The sequence below is a fragment of the Procambarus clarkii genome, chromosome 5 (assembly GCF_040958095.1).
Source record: "Procambarus clarkii isolate CNS0578487 chromosome 5, FALCON_Pclarkii_2.0, whole genome shotgun sequence".
In the NCBI taxonomy this organism is placed as follows: Eukaryota; Metazoa; Arthropoda; class Malacostraca; order Decapoda; family Cambaridae; genus Procambarus; species Procambarus clarkii.
The window spans coordinates 17,435,099-17,456,720 of record NC_091154.1 but is presented as its reverse complement, the minus strand read 5'-3'; the positions used below and the strand labels follow the sequence as shown (position 1 = coordinate 17,456,720).

At 45.3% G+C, this 21,622-nt stretch overlaps 1 protein-coding gene across 1 annotated transcript in view; it reads right to left on the bottom strand.

The window, feature by feature from the left end:
• The window catches only part of LOC123766585 (phosphoribosylformylglycinamidine synthase), a 452,541-nt gene that overhangs the window by 399,251 nt on the left and 31,668 nt on the right, over positions 1-21,622 (bottom strand). The window contains exon 2 of the mRNA XM_069302853.1: positions 6,833-7,003. Coding sequence (XP_069158954.1) covers positions 6,833-7,003 — 171 coding nt within the window. The remainder of the gene's footprint in view (positions 1-6,832; positions 7,004-21,622) is intronic.

Below are 21,622 nucleotides of genomic sequence, written 5' to 3'. Positions count from 1 at the left end.
CAGGGACAAAAACCCCACGCAATCCCCAGGCACAAAACGGCAGCAAAGTGCCACTCCACAACCGGACACAGGAACAAGGACACGCCACCGTGAAACACGGTACCAATGCACACGTGCAGCAAGCAGCAACAGGCACCACTGCAACATGCAACATGTAAATAGCAACTCCCCTCTGCAAAGGCAGAGAATGGAGCAGGCAGACCCCAGACAGGGCCAACGGAGACACGACAAAACCCTGCAGGCCCAGAAACCTGCACTAGGCGACCGACGGCGGAGAAACCCCGCTCGATACCTGCTGGATGAGGCACTGGGAGCTCTTGTACACCTGAAGCCCGGCCCAAGGTCAGGCTAGACCGGCCAGAGGATGGCCCACCAGGCAGCTGCTAGGAGCAGTCCACCGGCCCACATACCCCCACAACCAGGACGGGCCGGAACTGCCATACGAAAACAGGCCAGTGCGCCCTGGAAGTCCACGGACGAACCAGCAAGAAGGCTTATGCTCGCAAGTAGGTCATGTAACAAGCACAGACCTCTGATGGTAATACAGTGTTCCCCAAAGGTGCCAATAGCACCACTGCACTCCACTGGTACTATCCCGCAAGTTCTACCAGATAGGCGGGACCCAAGAGCCAGAGCTCAAATCCTGCAAGAACAGCCAGGAGCCTTACCAGGTGAGTACAGAACCAACCCCACAACCCCCACACCTCACAACATTAAAAAAGGAGGGTCCCCTGAATGACTCCAGCATGGGTTGGACATGCACATGAGGGGGACAGGAAGGGGTGATAAAGGGACAGTCACTGGTGTGCGAACGGTCTCAGTCGTACAAAAATATACCTAAATAAAGACAGCTATATAAACACCGCCGCATCCAGCGCCCGGCCAAAAGACGCCAGACCGCAGAAACTCGCCTGGCGAATGGTGGCACGAACTTGACACGACTCAACCGTGCCCACAAGAACTTGGGAGCACCGCCAGGTGAAGACGCCAGAGCCGGACCCTGCCGGACCCGCAGGAGAGCAGGGAGAGGCGAAGGAGGCGGTCCACACCCATGACACAGGGAAAACCACGGTGTCCTCCCCACAACTGGGAACCAGGACACCCCCGGTGCGAAGGGGCACATACCGCAGCCACGGAGAAGAACGAGAGGCGAAGCACTGTAGCAAAAAAGGGGGCAAAACACCAGCACTGAAACACCGCCCAGACCAAAACAAACTCCACGGCGCATGCGCATAACACGCTGGCCGAACCGCACACCCTCCCTGCGGGAAAGGCGCCAGCCAGGACTACTGCACGAGAAAAGTAGCCAAAAGAGGAAGCAGGAACAATAAAACCGGCCAAAGAAGCAAAGAGCCCAAAAAGCAGCCCAACCGGGCGACAAGCAGCCCAACCGGGCGACAAGCAGCCCAACCGGGCGACAAGCAGCCCAACAGGGCGACAAGCAGCCCAACAGGGCGACAAGCAGCCCAACAGGGCGACAAGCAGCCCAACAGGGCGACAAGCAGCCCAACAGGGCGACAAGCAGCCCAACAGGGCGACAAGCAGCCCAACAGGGCGACAAGCAGCCCAACAGGGCGACAAGCAGCCCAACAGGGCGACAAGCAGCCCAACAGGGCGACAAGCAGCCCAACAGGGCGACAAGCAGCCCAACAGGGCGACAAGCAGCCCAACAGGGCGACAAGCAGCCCAACAGGGCGACAAGCAGCCCAACAGGGCGACAAGCAGCCCAACAGGGCGACAAGCAGCCCAACAGGGCGACAAGCAGCCCAACAGGGCGACAAGCAGCCCAACAGGGCGACAAGCAGCCCAACAGGGCGACAAGTAGCCCAACAGGGCGACAAGTAGCCCAACAGGGCGACAAGTAGCCCAACAGGGCGACAAGTACGAGGAGCCGACAGACGTTCCAATAATGCGGATGATCCAGGGGAAAGACAAGGGGGCGTGGATGGAACCGAAGCAACCAACACCCCCAAGTCTCAAAACGAACTACAACGGGGCAGCCCCGGGGCTCCCGGGGAGGAAACCACGAGAACGTTGCCACCACCAAGGCTCAAGTGCAACGCCCCTGCTGCCCGCACCCGCTTTGTTAGCACAACTGGGTAACCGAGCCACAACGAGCAACAAAACTCGCAGGACTCCGGGTCGAAGGTGTCACCGACCCCACAGGCAGCAGACGGAGGCAAAACAGAGAGTCACCCAGAGACAAAGGGTGAGAGCAACCCTCAAACTCGCTGGAAGCGAGGGGGGGGGGGGACTCTGGGGTCACATCCATCGGACCCGCGCGCCCCCAGGGGTTTCCCAGGGTCCCGAGCGTTTACTTTAAGAGGACTCGCGCTCAGGTAATCCCAGGCAGGGTACTGCTAACCGGCACCCAAAGCTACCAAACAACTTTCTAAGAGCTGAACCCCCGGGACGTGTACACTCACGGGGACCTAGCAGGGGTACCACCAGAAAATACTCAGAACACAAGGGACACAAGGGGCAAGAACGAAGGCAGACCCCCCCACCAGGTAGATAAACAAAAAGAAAAAGAAAACCCCGCAAGAGGACAGCGTACCCAAGTGGAACAGAGCCGGCCGCTATGATTGGTAAAGACAAGCTGCACAGTACCCTACGCCCCACCAGTGCAAACACTACCCCTTACTCTAAGGTGAACAAGGGAGACAGAACACCCGAGCACACAAAGAGCGGCCGAAAACCAAGCAGTAAACGGCCAATCAGGGGCAGGACCCAAGGAACTTGTGGAAGGTGGCCCCAAGCCCCAAGGGCAGTACTTACAGGGCACCTAGGGAAGGGAACCCTAGGCGCATGCAGCCCGAGTACTGAAGAATCACTCCCGGCTCACGCACCACCTAGAAAACAGACACCACACTCTAGGTACAGTGCTGAAACAACCACTGGAGCCGGAGCACATAACCATTGCCTATAGCATCAGCCGAAGAACTGATGGGTGGATAGCCGGCGTGGGAGGTCTGGGGCTCCCCCTTCCCCCTCCCGGGGAGGGGGGAGCTGCGCAGACAGCGGCGCAGTGACGTATGACGTCATACTAGTTTCCTTGTTTTCTGTTGAAGAGTTCTATCCACTAGTTCGGCTTAGGTAGCAATTTTCACCAGAATAGGGGTTTGTTTTGGAATGCTTACCTTTCTGGATGCTTGACCCGGTCGCTGGCAGACATAGAATGCTTCCAACCACACGGGGGTTTCTATAGACCATTGCTCCCCTTGCCTCTCTGAGGGGGCCAGGTTCTGGCTCGTGGTCCCCGGTAGGCCCTAGAACTCCATACACATGACTGATGCCAAAGTCTGACATTAGCATATCAGCCGGTAAAGCTCCGGGGAGCCGACGGGGCTCCCCCCAGAAAATAATTAAAACTAAATGGGTAGAACATCTGGAGAGAAATGATATAATATCAGACAGACAGTATGGTTTTCGATCTGGAAGATCCTGTATAATGAACATGCTCAGTTTTTATGATCGAGCCACAGAAATTTTACAGGAAAGTTTTTTTTTTTTTTTTTTTTTTTTTTTTTGAGATATATACAAGAGTTGTTACATTCTTGTACAGCCACTAGTACACGTAGCGTTTCGGGCAAGTCCTTAATCCTATGGTCCCTGGAATACGATCCCCTGCCGCGAAGAATTGTAAAGAGTTGGATTGACTGCATCTATCTGGACCTAAAATCGGCTTTCGACAGAGTTCCCCATAAGAGGTTGTTCTGGAAACTGGCACATATTGGAGGAGTGACAGGTAAGTTACTAACATGTATGAAAAATTTCCTAACTGACAGAAACATGAGGGTCATAATCAGAGGCAAGGTATCAGGTTGGAGGAATGTTACGAGTGGAGTACCACAGGGTTCAGTTTTTGCACCGGTAATGTTCATTGTCTACATAAACGATCTACTAGTGGGAATACAGAATTACATGAACACATTTGCTGATGATGCTAAGATAATAGGGAAGATAAGAAACCTAGATGATTGTCATGCCCTTCAAGATGACCTGGACAAAATAAATATATGGAGCAACACTTGGCAAATGGAATTTAAAGTGAATAAATGCCATGTTATGGAATGTGGAATTGGAGAACATAGACCCCACACAACCTATAAATTATGTGAGAAATCTTTAAAGACTTCTGACAAAGAATGGGATCTAGGGGTGGTTCTAGATAGAAAACTGTCACCTGAGGACCACATTAAGAACATCGTGCGAGGAGCCTATGCTACACTTTCTAACTACAGAATTGCCTTTAAATACATGGATGGAGAAATACTAAAGAAATTGTTCACGACTATTATTTGACCAAAGCTGAAATATGCAGCGGTTGTATGGTGCCCATATCTGAAGAAGCACATCAACAAACTGGAAAAGGTGCAACAACATGCCACTAAGTGGCTCCCAGAACTGAAGGACAAGAGCAATGAGGAGAGGTTACAGGCATTAAATATGTAAACACTAGATGATAGAAGAAAAAGAGGCGATATGATCACTACATTCAAAATAGTAACAGGAATCGATAAAATTGATAGGGAGGAATTCCTGAGACTCGGAACTTCAAGAACAAGAGGTCATAGATTTAAACTAACTAAACGCTGCCGGAGAAATATACGAAAATTCACTTTTGTAAATAGAGTGGTAGACGGTTAGAACAAGTTAAGTGAGAAGGTGGTGGAGGCCACGACCATCAGTAGTTTCAAAGCATTATATGACAGAGTGCTGGGAAGACGGGACACTATGAGCGTAGCTCTCATCCTATAACTACACTTAGGTTTGAAGTCGAGATCACAATTGTATACAACTCAGAGTGGCAGCGGCATGAGACATTCTCTGTGGTGTTGGGCTCCGAAGATCCTGTTAATGCTGAACTTGGAGCCATCACTTCTGCCTCCGTAACAGCAACCAATGATCCCGTATAAGATGGGTTGGGACCCGGAAGACACATAGAATGGTCCACCGAGCCCCGACAGGAACTTCCAGGGCCTGTACGGGTAACAACTATGGGAAGCCCGGGCAAGGTGATGCTAACCTGTTAAATGCCCAAAATCAACAAGGGGTAGAGTATAACACTGAAAACCCGTGCGACGTGTACAATGACGGGGGCCTAGCAGAGGGCCACCAAACACTACCAGTGGAACTATAGCCACACTAGGCAGACCCCCACCAGGCAAAAAAAAAAAAAAAAAGTACACCGTCTCCAGAGGCAACAGGAACCAGTCGCCGCTTGGGTGGCAGGTCCCGCAACACCTTGCTGCCCTAACCAGCACAATACCAGTCCCTACCCAGGACCCAGGGCCAAACAAAGGCCCCAAGCCCCAGCTGGCCCCAAGGGCGAGGCAAATGCCGAGCAGCAAGAACCTCTACGGGAATGGTTCCCGAATGCCCCAGGGAAGATAACCCTGTTACTCAAGGGCAGTACTCACAGGGCGCTTAGGGAAGTCAGCCACTAAGCGCATGCAGCCCTGGTACTGATGAGGTACTCCTGGCCACCGCACAACACAACACACGGCAGTGAACGCCACACAAGGCAAACACCGCCTAGGAAACTGAGGCCAGAGAAGCGTCTAACCCGGTTAACATTAGCTTATGAACTGAAGCTAGGCAGCCGGCATGATAGGTCCGGGGCTCCCCCCTCCCCCTCTCTGGGAGGGGAGGGCTGCGCGGACGATTGGCGCAGCAGTAGAGAGTAATGTTTGCTTGTTTCCGTGGGATTGTAGGAAGTTTCTACCTCTCTGTTTGGTTTTTGTTGTAGTTTTTACCATGTGGGGTTTGTTTTGTCATGCCTACCTTTCTGGGTGCCTGACCCCGGTCGATGGCAGATAAGGAAAACCCCAACCACAAAGGGGTTTTCCAGGGCCATTGCTCCCTGAAACCTCTCTGAAGGGGCCAGGTTCTGGCGCTGGTCCCTGGTAGGTCTGAACTCCTTAGCTAATGTCCCGGTCTAATATAACATACATTAGCCCGATAAGCTCCAGGGAGCCATACGGGCTCCCCACAGAAAAGTTGATTTGATCACCACTTGCAAAACAATAAGACTATCAAATTGACAAATAGGAATTCCTGAAACCAACCACTTCAAGAACAAAAAGTCACAGATTCAGGCCAAGGAAACAAAGGTGCTGAAAATATTAAAAGCTTTTTGTTTGCAGAGTGGTAGACTGTTGGAATAAGTTGAGTGAGAAGGTGAAGGCCAAAACCATCAGTAGTTTCAGAGTGTTACACAACAGAGTGCTGGGAAGATGGGACACTACGAGCCTAGCTCTCATCCTGTATCTACACTTAGGCAATTACACTTCAGTTATTACCAGAAGCATTGGAGGCAGGAGCAGTAGTGTGAACGAGATTACAATGAAGTGTTGCTTTGTCAAAAGGCAAGTTTATATCAATATCAAAGACAACAAAAGGGTGTTAGCAAGGTGTTTTAATTCAGATATAAAAGGATGGCACAGCACAAGTGTTTCTATTGCTGGAAGCAGGTCAATGATTAAAGAAATTTAATTTAGCTTGAAAATATCAGCAGCTGATCAAATTTAAGGATAACCAAGCTGAAGGAAAGACTAATTAATTTCATAATTGAGAAACTTTCTCTACCATTACTGGTACACAACTTTATGACGGTTCAGGAAAGATGAAAACCTCATCACTTCTTTTATTCAATTTATGGGTTGGGTGTCTAGACCAGTTAAAAGGCACAATGTCTGGTGGACATTGTGCCACAAATTTATTCCAACATAACATCACAGTGAAGATTAATCATTTATCTGAATAAATGGCTAACAACAATATGGATCTTGAGGCTATGTGCTATATTCCGACACATTCCACAACTTACCTTGGGCCAATCTCAATAATGGTCTGCGTAGAGCCACTTTTTATCTCCAACTGCGTGTGGGAGTGCAAGTCATGCTCACTCATCCAGGGGTTACCCAGCAGTTCCTTAAGTTGACATGCCCCTTCATCACCGAGTAGCTTCCTTATATCTCCCTTACAATCTTCCTCACAACTGCAATATACCATAAATATATATTTATTGCAAATAGAGAAGTAAGAAAAATTCCCAAGTCAAAAAAACATAATGGAAGTGACTAGATCTTCGCCTCATTCTTGCCATTAATTTTAAATACATGAATTGCATCTTCACAGGTTAATTTTTTTCCATACAAGATGTATTATATAAATTAAGGAATTGTCTAACCTACAGAAATAACTTAGGTTGTCATGCACCTTCAAGTGCAATTAGAATACAGGATAATTTCACATACAATTGTACCATTTCAAAAATATAATACTACCTGAATGTGAATTTACGTGTAAAAATGCATGCATTTCAATACTAGAACAAATATTATACATGTATTACAATAATTATGCCTGCATTTCAATATTAGAATAATTATTATAACTTTTGAATTACTACATATATTTTTTATATTTCAGATATGTATGGTGAACCAAGCTGAAATAAAACTTGTCATAGAAACCAAGTGGTTTGTAAACAAATCATTTTGTTTATGCAAACTAAGTGGTTTGCCTAAAGCCTCTCATCACTTGGCAACAATCTGCTATCAGAACTATAACAAACTCTGTCTTCAGACAAAACACAGCCTCTGTTCAAGTCCCTAAACCCTTAAACTGCGCAAATCATATATATATGATTTCGTGTCTAGTGCTATAATTTAAATGCCCCGCCTGGGATAGGGGCAGCTATAGTACAGCCAGATGCCAGATGCCACCTAGGAAAAAAATCCAGGCCAACATTCTTGGGTGTTACAGCGTCAGTATTGAGCAAGCCACCAAGGCTGGCGCACGCAGCACGAGCTCACAGCACCGCTGTTCAGCTTGTGACCACAGCATCGCCTACAAATGCCATAATATATATGATACTGCTATTATTTAGCAGTGATAGTATTACTGAAGCCCCCTGACTGTGATAAAACTGACCAGGATTCTGATGATAGCAGGATTGTGGTGATATTTAGCGCAGTGCTCCATGGGGGAGGAGTAAGGCTGTGGAGGGAGGGTTGTGGCATCGTCTTCTGACTGTGTAGCCACCATTTATTGACTGCACTCACCATACCAGCTTAGTGGTTCGCTATGGTGAATACAAATATAGGTACTTGTATATAACGTGTGTATAGTGTGAGATAGCAGTGAGAGAAGTAGGTTGGGAGCCGCCATTTTGGTGAGGGAGGAGCGTCGTCTGCACGACTTGGCATGTTGTTTACTGATGGCCACTATGATCTTTGGACACCATACCGAACACTTAACACTATCGCTCGCTTTGAACACTGCTCGCGTCCACTTTTTTTCTCTCGAGTCCTAGCCTTGAACAGTGCTCGCATCGAACACAAAAATATTTGTATAAAATTCATTTTTTATCCAATCAACTTCGGGATAGTTTCAAAATAAGTGGCTTTTGAGTGCGCAATATTTGATACCAAAATGAAAGATTTAACACGAAACCTTATGTCAGAATACTTGAAAGATTATAAATATGTTTTTGGTTAACATTTTAACATATTTGTTAAAATTCTATTTATTGTGCTACTATTATGGGACCAGTTTTAAAGTATGCACCTTTATATTGCAAACAATTTGATACCAAAACGAGCGACGTTAAGACAAAAATTGATGTTATCAAACTGAACGAGTATACACATTAGGTTGAGGGTGTAATAATTGGTTCTCATTCATGGGTAACTTTAGGTTTTGCTAGGGGAGAGTCACGCTGTGCATTTGGACAATATATGCATATACACCTGCAGGGAATTTAATTGTGAACACATTGATACCAAAACAAACAACGTAGCATGAGAATTAAGGTGAAAAAGCTGAAATCAGTACAGTATACACATTTTACCGATTTTGTGTGCTCACGGATAACGTGCCGACTTTAGGCTTTGCTCTGGGCAGTCAAGCTTGGTTTTTTGACCTTATATGCATATACACCTGTAGGGAATTCTGTTGTGAACACAATGATACCAAAACCAGAGACGTAGCACGAGAATTAGGGTGAGAAAACTGAAACGAGTATACACATTTAGTGTCGCCGAGCGCTCGCCCCGCACGCTCACCTGCACCGCCAGGCGTAGTTCATGCATACACGCCTAGTGCATGCCCGGCTGGCGATAGTGTTAAATGCAGGCAGGTCACCATGACCGTAATAAGGTGCATGAAGACACAAGTCGCCAGATTCATGCCGAATGGAAGGCAATGAAAGTGGTAATCTTCATGCCCCACAACAAAACCGAGCCAGTTCCTGAACCTCGGATGAATTAGGATGTGTCAATACACATCATTTAGGTCCAGGGACACCAAGCACATGACCAACAGAAGACGGACCTGGGACAGTAGTCGTCTGAAAGGAGGGGCAATAAACCCACGGGGTTCAGACGGGATAAGTCCAGAATGAACCGGAGGTTTGCGCAGTCCCGTTTCGGGACCGGATACAGACGGAGAAACCCACCTGAGAGACGAGGTCGTTTCGACCACACCCAAGCAAACTCACTCCAATATGACTCAACAGAGTGCAGGAGAAGAGATCTGCCCAGCCAGCCACGAACCCCCCTGTAGGAGGAGGAGGAGCCACCCAACTCCACCATAGGCCGCACAAAATAACCCAAAAGGTCCACAAATTGTGGCACCACACGCGAGCAAACACAGCAAGCCTCCCCCCCATCCCTATCATCCTGTCAATAGGACAACGCACCTTACAAAAACCTAAGCTGCACATAGGGCGATCCCCGCGCTGACCAGAAAAAACTGAACCGAAGGCTTGCAGCCTTCGGTTCAGTCAGGAGAATATGACACCTCTGGCCAACCACAACGGGAAGAACCCCGAGCCCTGGCACGACCCATTCGGGAAGGCCCCCCCATGAGACCCTGGCCCCCAGCCTGGAGAACTAACAAGTCCGACATAGGAAGGCAACTAGCCGAAGCTGCCTGCAGATACTGCACAACCGCCAACTCTGCAAACAGTAATGGACAAAGAAGGCAATGACAACCTAAGAGCCAGGGCACAAGCAGATTCCAAAAAAGCAGCAAGCACCACCTGCCAACACGCGAGTCGAGAAGCAAAAAACCACGAAACCACATTTCGCAGGAGCAGCGCCAACAGCAACAATACAGACGACGCACCGCCGCGGGTAATGCACCAGACCCAGAGGCGGCCCCAAGCTCCTCCACATACAACTCAAACCAATCTGAGGACAGCTCAAGGAGGGAGACAAAATGCAGGGCCGAAGCCAGCAGGCCACGTGTATGCAAATCCACTGCAACCAAGGCAACCGAAAGAAAAGGAACCTGCACATGAATCTGCAACACACCAACATCCTGCGGAAGGGCATGCAAACAAAAATGCATCGAGATGCTCAAATTCGTCCCACAGGAAAACCTGCAGCGCCATCTGAGCCTCCCTCCACACAAGCGTGTAAGGACCGAGAGAACGTGTGCCAAGCCTCCAACGAGAAGAGTGGGCAGTCTGCTAACCAGGACGACTTCGGAACTTCACAACGAATCCAGTACAGACACGAAGATCTATACATGAAGGAATGCAGATCCATCACAAAAGCATAATCCAGGTCACACAGGTCATATCACCTCTTTTTCTTCTGTCTTCTAGTTTTGGCATATTTAATGCCTCTAACCTCTCCTCGTAGCTCTTGCCCTTCAGTTCTGGAAGCCACTTAGTAGCATGTCTTTGCACCTCTTCCAGTTTGTTGATGTGCTTCTTAAGATATGGGCACCACACAACCCCTGCATATTCTAGCTTTGTCCTAACAAAAGTCGTGAACATTTTCTTTAGTATATCGCCATCCATGTATTTAAAAGCAATTCTGAAGTTTGAAAGCGAGGCATAGACTCCTCACACAATATTCTTTATGTGGTCCTCAGGTGATAGAAAACTATCTAGAACCACCCCTAGATCTCTTTCTTTATCAGAATTCTATAAAGATTTCTCACATAATGTATAGGTTGAATGAGGTCTATGTTCTCCTATTCCACATTCCATAACATGGCATTTATTCACATTAAATTCCATTTGCCAAGTGGTGCTCCATATACTTATTTTGTCCAGGTCATCTTGAAGGGCACGACAATCATCTAAGTTTCTTATCCTTCCTATTATCTTAGCATCATCAGCAAACATGTTCATATAATTCTGTATACCAACTGGTAGATCATTTATGTATAGCACTAACATTGCACATCATAAAAATTTTTGAGAGAGTGCTAAGAAGTAAGATCACAAAATACATGGAATCACAGCATCTCCATAACCCCGGACAACATGGTTTCAGAACAGGGCGCTCTTGCCTGTCACAGTTGCTGGACCACTATGATATGGCATTAGATGCTATGGAAGACAAACAAAACGCTGATGTAATTTACACAGATTTCGCAAAAGCTTTTGATAAATGTGACCATGGTGTTATTGCACATAAAATGCGTTCAAAAGGAATTACCGGGAAAATAGGCAGATGTATCTACAGTTTCCTGACCAACAGAACCCAATGTGTAATAGTCAACAAAATAAAATCCAGCCCATCAACCGTGAAGAGCTCAGTCCCCCAGGGTACTGTGCTTGCTCCAGTACTTTTTCTCATCCTCATATCGGACATAGACAAGAACACAACCTATAGCACTGTATTATCCTTTGCAGATGACACTAGGATTTTCATGAGAGTTGGCAACATAGAGGACACGGCAAACCTCCAATCAGATATAGATCAGGTCTTTCTATGGGCTAAAGAAAATAATATTGTGTTTAACGAGGATAAGTTCCAGCTCATGCGCTACGGAAAAATTGAAAATATAAAAACAGAAACCACGTACAAAACTCAGGCAAATCATAACATAGAACGAAAAGGCAATGTAAAGGATCTGGGTGTACAGCTGTACTCATGTCGGAAGACCTTACCTTTAAAGAACACAATAAAGTAGCCATCACAACTGCAAGAAAAATGACAGGTTGGATAACAAGAACTTTTCACACTAGAGATGGTATACCGATGATGATACTTTTCAAAACGCTTGTGCTCTCTAGAGTGGAGTACTGCTGCACAATGACAGCACCTTTCAAAGCTGGAGAAATTGCTGACCTGGAGAGCGTGCAGAGATCCTTTACTGCTAGAATCCACTCAGTAAAACATCTAAATTACTGGGACCGACTAAAGAGCCTAAATCTGTACTCCCTTGAGCGCAGGCGGGAGAGATACATAATAATTTACACGTGGAAAATAATTGAGGGGCTGGTCCCAAACCTGCACACAGAAATAACATCACACGAGACCAGAAGACATGGCAGAATACCCCCGTTGAAAAGCAGAGGTGCAACAGGTACTCAGAGAGAACTCTATCAACATCAGAGGCCCGAGACTGTTCAACACGCTTCCACTACACATAAGGGGCATAACTGGCAGACCCCTCACAGTGTTCAAGAGAGAACTGGATAAGCACCTCCAAAGGATACCTGATCAACCAGGCTGTGACTCATACGTCAGGCTGCGAGCAGCCGCGTCTAACAGCCTGGTTGATCAGTCCAGCAACCAGGAGGCCTGGTTGACGACCGGGCCGCGGGGACACTAAGCCCCAGAAGCACCTCAAGGTAACTTTAAGGTATGTAGACAATAAACATCACTGGTGCAAGAACTGAACCCTGTGGTACTCCACTTGTGACATTTCTCCAGTCCGATACATTGCCTCTGATCACTGCCCTCATTTTTCTATCAGTCAGAAAATTTTTCATCTATGTTAGAAGCTTATCTGTCACCCCTCTAATATTTTCCAGTTTCCAGAACAATCTCTTATGTGGAACTCTGTCGAAAGCCTTTTTTTAGGTCCAGATATATGCAGTCAACCCAACCATCTCTTTCCTGTAATATCTCTGTTGCTCGATCATAGAAACTAAGTAAATTCGATACACAGGATCTTCCAGATTGAAAACCATACTGTCTGATATTTTTCTCCAGGTGTTCTACCCATTAAGTTTTAATTATTTTTTCCAATATTTTGACTATTACACTTGTCAATGATACCGGTCTATAATTAAGGGGGTCTTCCCTGCTTCCACTTTTGTAGATTGGAACTACGTTAGCCTTTTTCCACACATCAGCTAAAACTCCTGTAAACAGGGATGCCTGAAAAATCAGTTGAGGAATGCTGAGCTCAGGTGCACATTCTCTCAGAACCCATGGTGAAACTCCATCTGGCCCAGTAGCTTGGTGAACTGGGGCACGTACAAAGAACAAACGTCGCACGACTCTGGGTCAAAAGAATCACCAACCCAACAGGCAGCATGGCGGAGGAGGAACCGGTGATTGTCACCCTGAGACAAGGGATGAGAGCAACCATCAACCTCGCACGAAGCCAGAGGGGATTTTAGGATCGCATCCATCGGACCACAGCCCCCCAGTGGGGTTGTGAAGGGACCTTGGCCTTGGCATCACCCTAAGGGAAGCCCAGGCAAGGTACTGTGAACCGGAGCCCAAAACTACCAAGCAAACTTCTAAAAGCTGAACCCCCGGGACAAAAAAAAAAAAAAAAAAGCCGACTCCAAGGGCGGCCAAGTACCGAGCAGTAAAAGACACAGCGGAGGTATGTCCCAAGGTGACTTGTGTAAGGTGGCCCCAAGCCCCTAGAGCAGTACTTACAGGGCACCTAGGGAAGGAAGCCCTAGGCACATGCAGCCTGAGTAACAGAATATTACTCCTGGCTCACACACCACCTGTAGAGAGACCATGCCACAAGGCACAGTAACTGAAGGTAAAGCAGGAGCAAGAGGCACCCGACCTGCCAGTATCACATCAGCCAAGAACTGATGGGTTGGATTGCCAGCGTGAGGGTCTGGGGCTGCTCCTTCCCCCTCCCAGGGAGTGGGGGAGGGGGTTGCACAGGACAGTGGTGAAGAAACAATGTCATGCTCGTTTGCCAATTTTCTTTGGGGGAGTTCTGTCCACTCGTTTGGCTTTCGGGAGCAATATTTTCACCAGAACAGGGGTTTGTTTTGGGGCGCCAACCTTTCTGGGTGCCAGACCCAGTCGATAGCAGACACAGAATGCTCCAACCACACAGGGGTTTCTATAGGCCATTGTTCCTCGTGCCTCTCTGAGGGTGGCTAAGTTCTGGTTTGTGGTCCCTGGTAGGCAAGAACTCCATGCACTTTGATGCCAGAAAGCTAATAGTTACATATCAGCCTGGATAGCTCCAGGAAGCTGACAGGGCTCCCCCCGAGGAAGTACCTAATTACATCCTCAGTTTCCTACCTTGTGTTATAAACTCACAATGTAATTTGTGCTACCCTCTCACCTAATTTTAGAACTTAAGACATACATCAGCATAATTAATTCAATCAATTTTTATTGTTATTATGTTTACATCAAATGCTGCTACAATGTACCCTCTAGTTACTCTTACTTTTATCTGTTAGGTTAAGTACCTGCCTGAAAAGCGCTCAAGCGCTAGCACGCTAGCACGCTCGCACACGCTCTCTATCTCTCTCTCTCTCTCTATATCTCTCTCTCTCTCTATATCTCTCTCTCTCTCTATATCTCTCTCTCTCTATATCTCTCTCTATATATCTCTCTCTCTATATATCTCTCTCTCTATATATCTCTCTCTATATATCTCTCTCTCTATATCTCTCTCTCTATATCTCTCTCTCTCTCTCTCTATATCTCTCTCTCTCTCTCTCTATATATCTCTCTCTCTCTCTCTATATATCTCTCTCTCTCTCTCTATATATCTCTCTCTCTCTCTCTATATATCTCTCTCTCTCTCTCTATATATCTCTCTCTCTCTCTATATATATATCTCTCTCTCTCTATATATATCTCTCTCTCTCTCTATATATATCTCTCTCTCTCTATATCTCTCTCTCTCTATCTCTCTCTCTCTCTATCTCTCTCTCTCTATATCTCTCTCTCTCTATATCTCTCTCTCTCTATATCTCTCTCTCTCTATATCTCTCTCTCTCTATATCTCTCTCTCTCTATATCTCTCTCTCTCTATATCTCTCTCTCTCTATATCTCTCTCTCTCTATATCTCTCTCTCTCTATATCTCTCTCTATATCTCTCTCTCTCTATATCTCTCTCTCTCTATCTCTCTCTCTCTCTATCTCTCTCTCTCTATATCTCTCTCTATATCTCTCTCTCTCTATATCTCTCTCTATATCTCTCTCTCTCTATATCTCTCTCTCTCTATATCTCTCTCTATATCTCTCTCTCTCTCTATATATATATCTCTCTCTCTCTATCTCTCTATCTCTCTCTATCTCTCTTTCTCTCTCTCTCTCTCTCTCTATCTCTCTCTCTCTCTATATCTCTCTCTCTCTCTCTCTCTCTCTCTCTATCTCTCTTTCTCTCTCTCTCTCTCTCTCTATCTCTCTCTCTCTCTATATCTCTCTCTCTCTCTCTCTCTCTCTCTCTCTCTCTATATCTCTCTCTCTCTCTCTATATCTCTCTCTCTCTATATCTCTCTATATCTCTCTCTATATCTCTCTCTATCTCTATCTCTATCTCTATCTCTCTCTGGTGTGTGTGTGTAATTACCAAAGTTTAGTTACAGGATGAGAGATACGCTTGTGGTGTCCCGTCTCCCCCAGCACTCTGTCATATAATGCTTTGAAATTACCGACGGTTTTGGCCTCCACCACCTTCTCGCTTAACTTGTTCCAACCTTCTACCACTCTGTTTACAAAAGTGAATTTTCGTATATTTCTCCGGGAGCTTTGTTTCGTTAGTTTAAATCTACGACCTCTTGTTCTTCAAGTTCCGGGTCTCAGGAATTCTTTATCAATTTTATTGATTCCTGTTACTATTTTGAACGTAGTGATCATATCACCTCTTTCTTCTGTCTTCTACTTTTTGCATATTTAATGCCTCTAACCTCTCCTCGTAGCTCCTGTTCTTCAGTTTTGGGAGCCACTTAGTGACATGTCATTGCACCTTTTCCAGTTCGTTAATGTGCTTCTTAAGATATACGCACCATACAACCACTACATATTCCAGCTTTGGTCTACTAAAAGTCGTGGACAATTTCTTTAGTACTTCTCCATCCATGTATTTAAAAGCAAATCTGAGGCTAAAAAGTGTAGCATAGGCTCCTCACACAATGTTCTTAATGTGGTCCTCGGGTGACAGTTTTCTATCTAGAACCACCCCTAGATCCCATTCTTTGTCAGAATTCTTTAAAGATTTCTCACATAATTTATAGGTTGTGTGGGGTCTATTGTTATGATCCCAGGCAGCCGAAAAACGATTCTCCCCTTTGAGAATTATTCTATCAAGCCTGACCTGATTAGAAGGTCTAGGAAATATAGAGGTGAAGATACAGATGTAAAATAGTTGGTTGGATATGATGAACAATTTGAGATTATGGGCAGTGAATAAGAAAAGGAGTGGAAATAAGAAAATAACATAAGGAGAGAGTGGGGAGTCACAGCGGCTCGAGTGGGTGTGTGCACGTGATAACGAGGCTGAGTGTTGGAGCCGCATCCCCTAAAATGTGTGACGTTGAGCCCCTCTCCAAGAGCCAGAAGCGCCTAGTGTGATCTCCTAGTGAAGTATAAGCACTCTACCAAGTTGTGGGTTGGGTTGTCCAGAAAGAAGGATCAACAACACGACGACAACACCACCTACCCACAATACAATACTATGTTCTCCAATTCCACATTCCATAACATGGCATTTATTCACATTAAATTCCATTTGCCAAGTGTTGCTCCATATACTTATTTTGTTCAGGTCTTCTTGAAGGGCATGACAATCATCTAGGTTTCTTATCTTCCCTATTATCTTATCATTAGCAAACATGTTCATGTAATTCTGTATTCCCACTGGTAGATCGTTTATGTAGACAATGAACATTACTGGTGCAAGAACTGAACCCTGTGTTACTTCACTCGTGACATTCCTCCAATCCGATACCTTGCCTCTGACTACGGCCCTCATTTTTCTGTCGGTCAGGAAATTTTTCATCCATGTTAGTAGCTTACCTGTCACCCCTCCAATATATTCCAGTTTACAGAACAACCTCTTATGGGGAACTCTGTCAAAAGCCTTTTTTAGGTCCAGATAGATGCAGTCAACCCAACCATCTTTTTCCTGTAAAATCTGTGGCTCGATCATAAAAACTGAGCAAGTTCGTTGCACAGGATCTTCCAGATCGAAAACCATACTGTGTCCGATATTATATCTTTCCTCCAGGTGTTCTACCCATTTAGTTTTAACTATTTTTCCAAAATATTTTGACTATTACACTTGTCAATGATACAGGTCTATAATTAAGGGGGGTCTTCCCTGCTTCCACTTTTGTAGATTGGAACTCTGTTAGCCTTTTTCCACACATCAGCTACAACTCCTGTAAACAGGGATGGAGAAAAAATCAGTTGAAGTGGAATGCTGAGCTCGGGTGCACATTCTCTCAGAGCCCATTGTGAAACTCCATCTGGACCAACTGCTTTGTTCTTACTTAGCTCCTTTAGCATTTTTTCCACTTCGTCTCTTAGACACCTATGTGCTCTATATTTTCTAGAATTCTTATTGTGTCTGGTTCCCTAAAGATTTCATTTTGTACAAACACACATTAGAACTTTTCGTTTAGTGTTTCACACATTTCATTTTCATTTTCCGTGAATCTATTTCCCATTTTCAACCTCTGAATATTATCCTTTACCTGCAATTTGTTGTTTATGAATTTATAGAATAGACCTGGTTCTATTTTACATTTGTTTGCAATCCCTTTTTCAAAATTTCTTTCTACATTTCTCCTCACTGCCGTGTAGTTGTTTCTCGCATCTTTGTATCACTGGTATGTTTGGGGGTTTGGCCTCTTCCCTGTATTGATTCCATTTTTGTGTCTTTTGGTCTCTGGCCCTCTCACAATTTCTTTTGAACCAATCCTGTTTCCTAGTTCTGCATCTCTGTTTTGGTGTAAATTTTTTTGTGCCTTTATCATATATTTCACAAAACTTGACATACATCTCATTCACTTCCTTGCCTAGCAACAAGTCTGTCCAATTATACTCACTAAAAAAATTTCCAAGGTCTCCATAATGTCCTCTCCTGAAGTCAGGTTTTTCCAACTGCTTCAACCTCCTTATTTTCTTCCAGATTATAACACATTGCATACTTTATTCCCAAAATGACATCGTCACTTTTACCCAAGGGAGGAAGGTACTGAATGTCAAATATTTCTTCCTCCTCCCTGGTAAATATCAAATCTAGCATGGAGGAAACGTCCCCTTCCCTCATCCTCGTAGCTTGTTTAACACTTATCGGTCACTCTGGACCGGACTTGCGTCCACTACAAAAATATTTGTATAAAATTCATTTTTTATTCAATCGACCTCAGGATAGTATCAAAATAAGCGCCTTTCGAATGCGCACAATTTGATACCAAAATGAAAGATGTAACATGAAACTTGATGTCCGAACACTTATATGATTATAAATAGGTTTTTGGTCAAAATTTTAAAATATTTGTTAAAATTCCAGTTATTGTTCTATTATTATGGGACTAGTTTTAAAATACTCGCCTTTTTATTGCGAACAATTTGATACCAAAATGAAAGACGTAACACAAAAATTGATGTAATCAAACTGAACGAGTATACAAATTAGGTTGCAGTATACAAATTGGTGCTCGTTCACTGGTAACTTTAGGCTTTTCTGCGGGGAGGCACTCCAGGCTTTTGTACATTATATTCATACACATCTGTAGGGAATTTAACTGCAAACACAATGATACCAAAATGAGCGACATAGCACGAGAATTGTAGTGAGAAAAATGGAACGAGTATGCACATTTTACTGATTTTGTGCGCTCACGGGTAACTTTTGCCGACTTTAGGCTTTGCTGTTGGGAGTCACGCCAGGCTTTTGGACATTATATTTATACACACCTGTAGGGAATTTAATTGTGAACACAATGATACCAAAGGAACAATTTAGCACCAGAAATAAGGCAAGAAAACTGAAACGAGTATACACATTTAGGCGTCGCCGCACGCTTGCCCGCACCATTGAGACCTTGACGTCAAAGTCTGCGGCGCGCTCGAGGGGTGCGAGATAGTGTTAAAATGTTGATACAAGAATGTTTCCAGGATGAGGTCTACAAATCTACAGGTCCAAAAATCTTCTGTTTTAGCTTCATATGCTTCCCAGTCTATAGATTTCAAGTTGAAGTCACCGACTATCAACAGTCATGATCTATCGTTATCTGCTCTCTCTATAATCTCTCATTGCTATAAAACCTTCTCGTTTACTATCTAGCTCCTCCTTTGACCATGTGCTACTTGGCGGTGGACTATATGCATTTATGATCATTAGTTTATCATCTTCATGGCAGATCTCTAATGCTATTATGTCAACTTCTTGTGGACTGGCAGTCATTATTTCCTTCACCTTTAGGTGTTCTTTCACCAGCACAGCAACGCCACCGCCTTTCCTAATTTTTCTGTCTCGTCTCCAAATTGAGTAGCCCCTTGGGAATATGACCTCATTTAAAATAACATCTTCAAGTTTTGTCTCCGTGAGTGCAACAATGTCTGGTGTCTGCAGCTGTATTACATCACTTAACTCTAGTATCCTCTATCTCACTCCATCTATGTTGGTGTATGCAATCTTAAGGAACTTGTTCCCCCCCTCTCCTTATTCTTCACTCCCCCCCTCTCTACTGATTTTGTTGGTTTGCCTTTATGTAACACTTTACTGGTCTGCCTACCCCCTAACACTTTGTAGAAAAAAGAATTGATTTCTTCTTCATTCCTGCTCTCATTTAAATGTTTTGCCTCGGCGAGGTTCAGTTTCAGCTTCTTTGTCTTCTTTTGAAAGATCTCGTCTTAACGATCACACTTTCTCCATCCTCATCACTAATTTTCTAGCATTTCTTAGTACTTCTTCCATCTGTTTGGCACAGTTTAGGGCAATCCTCAAAGGTCGATCTTTCCCTTTTACGTATCTGCGTATTCTCCTGTAGTTCCACACATTCTTCATGGTAGTAAGACCTTCTACGAGGCCAACAATTTTATCTACTACTTTCGCTTCTTCTATAGCTCTTTCTGACCTAGATGTTATCTCCTTTTCTTTGCAACCAAAAATTATCAGGGACTTACTCCAATCAACAGAGTTTTGCACCAACCTCGGAATAGATGCCAATTCCTTTCTCACTTCCAGCCTAATGTTTGTTTTATCTTGGTTGCTGCAGTGTTTGGCTTCCTTTCGTTTGGCTTCCTTCAGTTTGGCGCATACCATCATATGATGTATTGGAGTACTACGCAAGATTTAAACGGCCCGCAGATACACGGGGTTCACCTCACCATCAGGGCTCATGTAAACAGACGCGGTTAAAAAAAAAATTGTGGGCCAAATTCCCGGGTGTGAGGGGCCTCAGTATTGAGTGAGCTACCAAGCCTGACACGCGCAGCATGAGCTCACAGCACTGCTGTGTAGCTTGTGACCACAGCAGTGCTTAAAAATGCCATAATATACAAGTTCATGCTATTATTTAGCAATGATAGAATTACAGATCCCTGACTGTGATAAAACTGACCAGGATTCTGATAATAGCAGGATTGTGGTGATATTTAGCACTGTGCTCCATGGAGGGAAGAGTAATGCTGTGGGAGGGAGGAGGCGTCGTCTTCTGACTGTGTGTGGCCACCTTTTATTGATTGCACTCACCATACCAGTTTAGTGGTTCACTATGGTTAACACAAATGTAAGTAAGTAAGTAATTATCAAAAGAAGGCACCAAACCGGGAAGGCTATGTAGCACCATCAAGTACGCAAAATAATCAGAGGGCGCTAAATATCACCAAGGATGCCAATACGAGAACAAAAACGCATAAGGCGAACGATATCAAAAGTATCCGCGTCACCAAGAATTCTATCGAGGGACAGGTGACCGCGAGGGGCGGTCGGAAAGCAAGACACACGCTCGTCCTGGAAGTCAGGACATTCAAGAAGGACATGCACGACCGTAAGAGGGACAATGCAACTAGGACAATAAGGAGCAGGGCGGCGCTCCATCAAGTGACCATGGGTTAAGCGAGTATGGCCAATACGCAACCTCGCCAGAGCTGTTTCCCACCGCCGGTTACGGTGGAAGGAGGACATCCACGAGGAAACACAACATTTAAGAGTACGGAGCTTGTTACCAGTAACAGACAACCAAGAAGCCTGCCAACGGGAAAGGACTGAGGAATGGATAACCGGGTAAAAGTCGGAATACGGAATGCCCTTGCGAGAGATGGGACAAGAGCGGACAGCTTCCTTGGCAGCAGCATCCGCACGCTCATTTAAAGACACACCAATATGGCTGGGAACCCAACAAAACTCAACCGACTAAAATTTACTGTGAACGAGAAACAGCCAATGCTGGATCTCGACAACTACTGGATGAACCGGATTAAAGGACCCGAGAGCCATGAGGGCACTACGAGAGTCAACAACAACTACAAAGGAAGACTGACAACGAGAAAGCAGGAGACGAAGAACATAGAGAATAGCATAAAGTTCCGCTGTAAAGATGCTAGTCTCCGGAGGCAAGCGACACATAAGTGCGATCAGGAAAAACAACAGAGTAGCCAACACCGTCCGCTGACTTAGACCCATCGGTGA